This window comes from Egretta garzetta, unplaced genomic scaffold, assembly GCF_000687185.1.
Source record: "Egretta garzetta isolate BGI_Z169 unplaced genomic scaffold, ASM68718v1 scaffold352, whole genome shotgun sequence".
Classification (NCBI taxonomy): Eukaryota; Metazoa; Chordata; class Aves; order Pelecaniformes; family Ardeidae; genus Egretta; species Egretta garzetta.
In genome coordinates, this window is record NW_009258768.1 from 84,114 (window position 1) to 93,644 (window position 9,531).

Genomic DNA, 9,531 nt, shown 5'->3' on the forward strand with positions numbered 1-9,531 from the left:
CCCCCCCCCCGCCAATACACTTCCTTACAACATTCAGGACAAAATTTGCTACGTAGAACTGAAGTCTGCAAAAATAATGCCTATCTACATCCCAATATCCTTTGCATTAACTTTATGAGCACACACAACAGCCACGTGTGAGGTGCCTGGGAGCGGTGCCTGGGAGCGTAGCTGAAATGTTCTCTTCCCCCATCCCCACATGCAAAGGCCCAGTCCCGTATGCAAGCACAACACACCCCCAAGAAGCATACCCTGGGAAATTCAAATTAATGGAAGGCTATACTTCAATTGATTTTTGTGGTCAAAAGAATTATGATGTATTTGCAGGGAGCATGAAAAGGCTATCTTTTTTATACGTGGGTGTAAATTCAGCAGAATTACACGTCTTATATGAGAGAGAGAGAGAGAGTCCTCTCAGCTGCTTGCATAAAAAGCCAGGAAGCAGAAAGATATAAACAGATGGTCTTGAGATTTTCCAATTACAAACCTTTTTGGCAATATACAGCTGGAGGAATTCCAAGCATTTGTCACTTTGACACTGCTTTGCGGTAAGTAATGGGATTTCGGTACTTACAAATTCTGAAACATGCTGCAATCTGAAGACTAAAACCAGCTATCTAAATCAAAATTATCACTCAAGGAGTTAAGGCCATATTTTAGAATAGGTACCAATCTAACAGAAGTCTCTCAAAAGGCATAAGAAAAACTATTTTTAATTTGACGCTTATTCATAGATTCACTAAGATGCTGCAATAGAGCCAGAAGCTATAAGCAAGCAGGCTGGGCACACTCACACTGGCGCTGACACTGTAAAACCGAACCCCACCATAAGGGTAAGAGGCAGACTGCTAAACACAGCATCCCACAAGATGAAGAAATCCCCCATTCCTCAAGGAAGCATTACCCGTAAACTTCTGTCGTGGTTTGCAAGAAGACTGCAAACAAAGGAACTTTGAAATATGAATTCCCCCTTTTATTTTTTATTTCTTTTAAAGATTTGCAATTCTTTACACGTTTGATGCTTAAGGATTTCTTATTTTGTCATTTGCAAGTCTTATGCCTAGTAGGTTATTAAAAAGGGATCAGCCAGCACTGGGGTGCACAAAAGGTCTATAAATAGAATTGAGTGGGCACCTCATAGAGGAGCTCAGAGCAGCCTGTGTGCGTGCACTTGTCTAAAACAAAAGCTAGCTTTAACATTTGGACAATTGTAGCTTTTGGAGCTCTCGGATTTATCTCTGCTCCCATTTTGAGCTACCACAGAAACTGGAAGCCTGAGCTGATAATTTCAGTGAAGTCACTGATGCACAGATCTTCCATTTTTGAAGGGGAAGAAAAACTTGAGGGAAGAAAAAGTAAGTAACTTACAACACTTACTTTATATTATAACTGTATAAATGTCAAGTGTATTAGTTGCTCCAGGTTCTCATTTTACATTAGGCAAATGAACTATGTAATGATATGCTTGATTCCACAGCTGTAGGTACCCCTACCTTCGTATGAAAGCGCACTACAGAACCCTATCAGACTGAGAAGAGTAATCCAGGTACAGAACCACAAACTTTCTACCCTCACCAAGTTATTCTTCTCTGTTAGTCCAACATGGAAACTGAAACAGAGCTATAAAAATCTTGGGGGCGTGTAATAACAACTAAAGAAAAGAGAAGAACAGAGTGGGCATTAATTTCATTCTGCATGACGATGTGGAGGCTTCAGTACCAAAATTTCTTTCAGAATCTGAATTTTGGCTTGGGTTTCCAAATTATCCTATTCAGCGCAAAGCAGCAAGGCAACAAATTTTAAATTTATTACAGCAATGAGAAAACTAAAAATACGTATGAGAAGACACGGTACTTACCACTCAACAGGAAATAGTACTGAGGAGTCTTCCCCAAAACAGAACTAACACCTTCTAACGTAACCCAAATTATGGCTGTAACTTCAAAATCACAGCCTGAACAAACCAGAAATGAAAAGAGTTGCTAGGGTTCATTAGACCAGCCAGAAGCCAGCCAGAATCAGGACTACTGTCCGGTGACGTGAATCTTTTATATGACAAACCTGCACTCAGATCCAGAAAATAAAACCTGTGCTTACTTGTTATTGGTAGGTCCCGTTGCCAAGACATCAGACTGCAACTTCGGGAAGAATCCTTGTTCATATTTCCCTTGGCCGATCTTCATATCAAGTAAGTGCGGGTGGATGGCTGTGTGGTCGATCTTCATCAGCCGCTGCTCGATGGACTGGGCTGCAAGTTACAGTCACAGGTGAGCAACCGCGTTAGCCATCCACCCAAAGACATGTGCTACGACAACAGAAGTGGTCATGCTCCCATCCCTGGAAACACTCTAGGAAGTTAAAGAGTGACCCAGAAATCTGTCGCCTACGGAAGTGATGAAACACCTGTGCTGTTAGTTTGTTATTTTGCTTTTAGTTTCTTCACCCTACACAACCGGCATTGGCACAAGCAAGTTAGCCGTTAAGCAAGCAGGTCTTTATGGGAGCCTGCGAGATGGGTTATCCATCGGCAAGAGCAGCACGATCTTTCCGTGCAATTCGGTGCTTGGCTTTAATGCTCCTTTGGCAGAATGGAGGCCTCCAAGGCTGGCTGCAACGCTCCGTGGGTCAGGCAGCTCGCTTTGCCCCAGACACATCTCCTTGGGCAGACACGTGGTGGGGCAATACTCGAGTTTTGCAAACACCTGGCACCTATAAAGATCCTCCTCCCGAAACTAGATATGCCAGTACTGGATGACAGGCCTTCAAAAAGCACAGCTAACTGCAGCAAGGCCTGAGCAGCATCAAGACTATGAACAGATGCTTGGAAACAGGGGAGGCTACAGCAAGACCAGAGAGGGCTCCCCAGGAATCTCAGCTCTGCTGAGACTAATGCGGTTCAGTCGTTTGCTTCAAGGACGTGAGGATTTCATCTCAAATCTCAAGCAGGATGAAAATAAAATCTGTCACCCTCTCAACATTGAGTCAGATGCACTGTGAAGGAGAGGGGAAACGAGGTGTATGGGGGAAATCAGCATTTAATTAGCAACTTGAATATTCAACTACTTATAGCCCATGCATTAACGGGCAGGCCCGTTCTTTTCAGCATATCACAACTAGTGAATAAATATGCAAAATGTGGGAGCTAAATTCATTTTCCATTTGTCAAGAACAACACAGAACTCATTTCCTCTTTTTATAAAACTGTGATGGGAAAGAAACTGTCATAAGATTTACATACATTATCATTAGAAACTCTGCAGCTTCTTTTTTTCCCCTCTAAAAAAAACCAAAACCAACTGCTTCATATGGTTTTATTTTGGGGAAAAGAACTGGGTAGCGTGGGGTCAGAGGATTTGAAGGGTTCTGAAAATTGTAGGTTAAACAAACAGGTGCTGGGTTGGTGTGAGGGTCACATATATTGCGAATGGTAAATACGAAGGAAAAGGTGGTATTACTATCAGTTTGCTGCTTTTCACAAGACAGAAAATGAGGTTCCGGTGCCACAATATCTACCAAAACTAGACGCTGAATGGACAGTCGACCTGCAAATTAGAATTGGTTTTAGACAGAAAAAGTTAAGCAGACACAGAATTTCCATTTCTGCCACATTTGTAACAAGTAAAACAACTCTGAAAGAATTAAACAAAAAAAAACCTCATGAGAAATGCATTTGTCCCCATTCATTAATATGTGTCCCAGCAAATTTAAGAGTATAATTTCCCTGTATTACTTGTAAATGAAATAAATACTTGCACATTAAGAAACTCAAGTATAATTTGGAGACGCATCTCGTGACAGTAATGGGAAAAAATCCATGTCTTCAGTACACAGCGTATTGTTCATTAACACTGAGCATCTATTGCTGGAGCTGCTAAATATGCCACACAGGATTATGTCCCCAGCATCCCCTGCTGCTCTAACCAAATGGTGTAAGGCTAAAAAAGGTCTTTTTATGGGAAGGGGGGGCGAGGCCAGTGGAGCAGACACCAGGGCTCGGTTCCTCCGTGTGGCTGGCGCTGGTCCCACCACCACGGTGAAGGAAAGCTCTGCTGGCAATGGAACAGGAGCTGCCTCAAATGAGAAATGGCGAGCCCAGCTCCGTGGTTTGGTTTGTGTTTATTAAAGGCACCAGCCTAGGAGAGCTTGAAGGGAAGGTAAAGGCTCCTGCTGGTTTTGGTGTTTAAAAGCATCCTGAAGTTTTTGCCTAGGGAAAATAAGGACACGGCTGGGTCCTCCTCAGGTAGCTCTGGGGCTTCCTCGTCAGCTGCAACGCTCAGATGACTGAGGACCTATATTTCTTTGTGGCTGACATTGTACTTTTGAATATTTTACTAGCCCATCTGAACGTACCTGCTTCTTTCAAAGTGCTGCATTTCTGATAGTTGGATGTCCGCAGTGCAGGGGCCCTTACGTTATATAGCCTTATTTTCTCAATTCGGGAGTCAAAAACTCGCAGAAAAGGGTCCTTCTCTTCCCATTGGGAGATTATCTTATTGTCTATGAAGGTTGCAAACATCTGTGTTTCGATGAAGTGTGAAAGGAATGGGAGGTAAGGCTCAGGTTGGTCCGAAAGGAAGGAAGCCTGAAATACAGAACAGCTCGTTAGTGCCACGTTCCCGCCCGGCGTTGACATGATGAGCCTTCCTGTGGCAGAGGAGCGATCCAGCAGCCAACGGGAAGGCTTGGACAAGGCTTCCCCACCACAAAACCACCTCTCAGAGAGGTGTGAATCCATCTACGAAGGGGTTTGGTTCACGGGTCACCTCTTTGGTCACAGCTGTGAGAAATAAGCAGTCAGGGAGGCTTCGTGACAGCCAGAGTAAAGGGAATACAGAATAACTGAAGTAGTGCCCGTGCTGCCAGCTTTTTCTAAGCAACCTAGCAGCTACCACCCGCAGGAACGAGCCCTGTGCAACCCGTGGCAGACCACCACCACATGCGCCCACTTGGGACCTCTGGTCTGCTCATCCCTGCTTGGGACCAGATCACTCATTGAGGTGTCACATGTATCAAGGGATGTACAGTGCTCTGCAGCTAATGCTCTTTTGTGAAGTTACACAGGGCAATTAATAATGAATTTCAAATTAAAACTGAGTGTGTGCCTCAGCCTCTAAGTGAGCTTTGAAAGCCCTGACCTTAACAGCCCATTTTCTTATTGCGAAAGTACTAGCAGAGATTGACTAAACAACCCCCTCCTTTTGAATGCTGCACTGTTCAGTGCCTGAATACAAACAAGACCAATAAAAGGCATGGCAGCATTTTTTTTTTTTTTATCAAAACCTGACTCAGATCAATATTTAGTTTGTTCCTGACTGTTTATCCTTCTACCGTTTCCCTTAGAGAACGACTTGTATCTGAGAAAGCTGATGGCTAAGAGCGCTATCTACGTTGCACAGTCACTTGGAAATAATAACTGTGCAAGCTTCCCAACATTTCTCATTCCTTTTTCTAGCCTACAGACTCTTTATTTCCCCATTTTTAATCTCAGCTTCCTTTTCACTCTTGTGTATACACTACAATGGAGTCATAACAGTACTCTTCTGCTGTAAGGATGTGATAACCGTCTACAGAACAACACTACCCATTAACAAAAAGCTCTACTGTGAGATTAGGAAACAAGAAAGACTGGATTTGGTTTGTCTCTCATGTGTGCACCTCTCCTCTCAGCAACCAAAAAAGAAAAAAAGAGTCCCTTTCCACTGCTACCCTTCCACCAAAGCCACAGGAGAAACTCCATCAGCTGGGCTGAAGCCTGCCAGCCCGGTTCGTACAAGCCAGGACGGCTCTGACTGGCTCTTTGGATCTGCACCGATTTACTTTGGCAGGCGATCTGGCCCTGTGTAATCAAAACGGACAAATCTCTCAGTGAGGCAGATGAAGAATGACGGATTAAAGAGCACCTAGACTATATATACACAATACAGCTGTTCTCCTTCCCTCCCAAAAGCACTTTCAGATGGAAAAATGAATACAGGGCTATCTTTACTTTGTCAAAGTTTTGCATTTGTTCCCTGTTTGTCAGCCAGGACTCCATATCGGGGGCAGCCTGAATGACGAAAGCCTCGTAGTCTGCAAACATCTGTGTGAAGCGGTTGGCGAAAACCTCGCGGAGCTGCACATTCAGTTTGTAGTCCCTCAGCTCCATCTCCTCACACGGCAATTTGCCATCCTTCTCCTTGTCCACGAGGGGAGCAGTGATGGTCATTTTTTCCATCGTCACGCCCGTTCTCTTGGCGAGGGCTTGCAGACGGGCGATCGTCTCGTTGCCTTTCAGCAACTCATACATGTTGAGGGCATTGCCGGGGATGTTCCCATTCTTGTCATTCACCAAGTCACTAAGAACCAGGTTCTTGAGTTTGGTGGCACTGTCGCTGCAGTGCAGGTTACCCTCCGGCGGGATCCCAAACTGCAGGAGAACTTCAGAGATTTCCTGGATAAACTCCAGCTTGTTGGGGAACTGGGGGAATTCCTCTGGCAGTTCGATGAAATGGTTATCGATGTCCACAAAGCACAAGTTTGCCTGAAATAAAAAGAAAAGTTTCAAAACAGTGCTGAATTGGCTCCTCTGCTAAGTAGCCCTATTTTCCCAGCGTGCTTCCAGACAGAAGGGTAAGAGCACACATATGCAGGAGACTTTAGCTGTCTCGTTTAGCCTGTGACATTTCAGACTTCAGTAAAGCTGAGGGCCAACTGGATGGCAATGATTTAATGAATAAATCCAGCCTTCTGCCCTCTCTTCTTCCCCCAGGACCTGCAGATCCCAAACTTCCCACTACAAAGATTTGATGTCCCCTCCCAGACCAGCCAAGGACACACCAGCAAGCAGGATGTGCAGCACCACTTCTCAGGCCACGTAAATACTGTTTGTGTGAATTACCGCATGTCAGGGGCATGTTTATTTTAGCAGCATCCAACCGCAGGAAGCTTCTGTACCTCTGCTACCGAGGAATGAGATGTTCAGTGAGAAAGACAACGCTGCTACGAGCAAAGCTACAAGAGGGTCCCATGAAAATCCTTTGGGATCGTGTCTGAGTATAGCTTGTCCACTGGAGGTCAAGCCCTATTTCCCCGCTCCCCCCTACCCTGTTTCCATGGAGGCTGTTAATCTTGGCAATTCCTCTGCCCGAGCTTTAAACAGAGTGCTCTTAGACAGCTTTGCTACGAATAGAGATGGATCTCAGCCCATAAGATTAAAGCCAAGTGAAGACATGAATCTAGCAGAGCAGATACTTTTACTAGGGAAGTGTCAATGGGGGGGATGGAAGAACCCTACATGAAAATTAATTACATTGCAAATGCACCCTTAGGAATAATAGCAGAATGAAAACCAGTAATTGATCTCCTGAACTGCGGCTTACGTCTCAAATTCTCTGTCTGAGTGCACTGTGCTGAATAAAATCTTAAACCAGGACGGATTCCCAAGGTGCTGAGCTCTGACGGGTTTTACCCTGGCACAAAGCAGCAGCAGCAGCAGGTCTTTGTTAGCCTGACTTGGCCACTACCACAGCTCCTCCGCCTTCTCTGGGGCACTTTTACTGTTCTTTACTTCTCACCAAACACTGTAGCCTAATCTTCAGATTATGTGAACAGAAAGGACTTATTTTCCTCCTTTTCTGAAAAGGTTAATTTTACGTGCTTGAGATTAATCACCTTTCATATATATACTTTAAAGGGCATTAGGATTCATTTGGTAAAGCAGAAGTGTCCCTTCAGCTCGCTTTTTCATAATAAATTTTGACTGTACAAAGAAAAGCATTTCTTCATACAAAACAATTTGCTTTCCTTAACTATGCAGCTATTAAAGAGTTGCGGTATGCATCAGTACAGTTCTTTAGCTCAGGGACTGTCTTCTTATCTATCAATATTTCATTTCAAAGGCTTTTTAATTTCAGCTCTGCATATCATTTACAAAATTTGAAAAATGAGATTTGGATTCAGAAAACCCTCGGGGAATTGGTCTCACTTCTCTCTTCAAAAACATCTGATGATTAAAGTTAATGCAGAGAGATTAGTAACCTTAAGACAGCATGATGGCCAGTTGTTAGAATTTTTATCTCTAACAAACAAATGGTTTATATTTATACCAAGAGCTTGAAAAGCTAGCCCCTGGCCTGAACAATAAAGGAATGCTAAAGTGAACAGCGCTTCGTCACTGCTTCCATGTTGAAGGATTTTCTATATTTGTTGTCTAGAGGAATTTGAGATTCAAGATCTTCCCTGTTCAATACCCCTTTCTTTCCCTTTCCCACAGGTACAGGGCCTGTGGTGTTCATAAAAGCTGTGCTGATATTTTTCCCTCATTTTTTAAATGTCATAATGGGGGGGTTTCCACCCCGCTATTACTCTTCCCTGGCGACATTTAATTTGTTATTCCAGTGATACTGCAAGCCCATCACATTAAAATTTTAATTTAAGGAAAATGACAGCCTAATCTGCTAACTAAAAGCGTATGACTAATAATTTTAGAAATCTAAGTAATTACGTAATATTAGCGGGGTTTTACTGAAAAGCGTAGCTAGATACCAGCTTCATTCCCACGATGGTGCAAATTTTGCACAATTGGGCCGTTGTATCCACGAGGTGAGATTTGATTTGCACTGTTACATGCTACCAAGGCTAAGAATCGCTCACCTCCACCTAATCCTTAAAACAGACCTTTATTAAAAACCGTTTTATCCTTGCCTGGCGTTTTTATCCCTGCACTTCCACATATGAACTCCCTCTCCTGCACATTCTCCCCTGCCGCTGCTCCCACCTGCCTTCTCATTAAGAGCACCTATTCACAAGCCTTAGGGACTCTGTCCCCAGGAGAGGTCCCCGCATGGAGCTGGGCACAGCGGTGCCACCGTCACCAGATGTTACAGCCGTACAAACAGTTATTCTTAGGGTTCCCACAAGATTTTAAGAAGAAACCGAAGTTAAAAGGCATGGCATGCTCAAGAGATGGGTCCAGTCACCATCTCTAATGCGGACAGGCTAGCTGTATCCCAGAGATTTTGCAGTATGAAGAGTGACCAGTGGCCAGGTTAAAATGCAAAGCAGTTGTAATCATCTTGGTCAAATTTTGAGGAGAAAAATCTCCATTTCACGCTCCACCACCAGCGAGTTTAATACCTAGATTAGGAGGACAACCCCCCTTCCTTTTTTTCTCTGGGGAAAATGTGATAGCCCAGGCAAAGTTTTCACTTCACACTGCATGGGAGAACTGAAGATCTTCAGTCCAAAAGGCAGTCATTGGGGTCAGTCAGTATTTTAAAAGAGTGTGTGTGTATGCCTCTAAGTAGTTCACAGGCCTGGTATTAATGCAAATCTGGCTCGTTTGAAGCTAGGATGCTGGTCTAGTAATAGACCTTGACCTAACCAGGAACGTGTGGGCTCACCCGTGGGTGGGATGTGGCTGGCAGGATGGGGCATGTTTCTCATCAGCATCGGGGTGACAGGGACAGGTTTATACCATTTAGGAACCGCACCCGAGAGCCAGTTTCATAAAGACCATCCCCGAACGAAATGCTCCTTAGCCCTCTATTGACA

General features: G+C 44.1%; 1 protein-coding gene across 1 annotated transcript in view; it reads right to left on the bottom strand.

Annotated features, from left to right (window-relative positions):
- Window positions 1-9,531, bottom strand: part of DENND5B (DENN domain containing 5B) — a 69,792-nt gene that overhangs the window by 33,716 nt on the left and 26,545 nt on the right. Inside the window, exons 6-9 of the mRNA XM_035889059.1 lie at window positions 5,987-6,520; window positions 4,351-4,582; window positions 3,456-3,542; window positions 2,098-2,248 (exon numbers count right to left, since the gene is read on the bottom strand). Of these exons, the coding sequence (XP_035744952.1) occupies window positions 2,098-2,248; window positions 3,456-3,542; window positions 4,351-4,582; window positions 5,987-6,520 (1,004 nt within the window). The remainder of the gene's footprint in view (window positions 1-2,097; window positions 2,249-3,455; window positions 3,543-4,350; window positions 4,583-5,986; window positions 6,521-9,531) is intronic.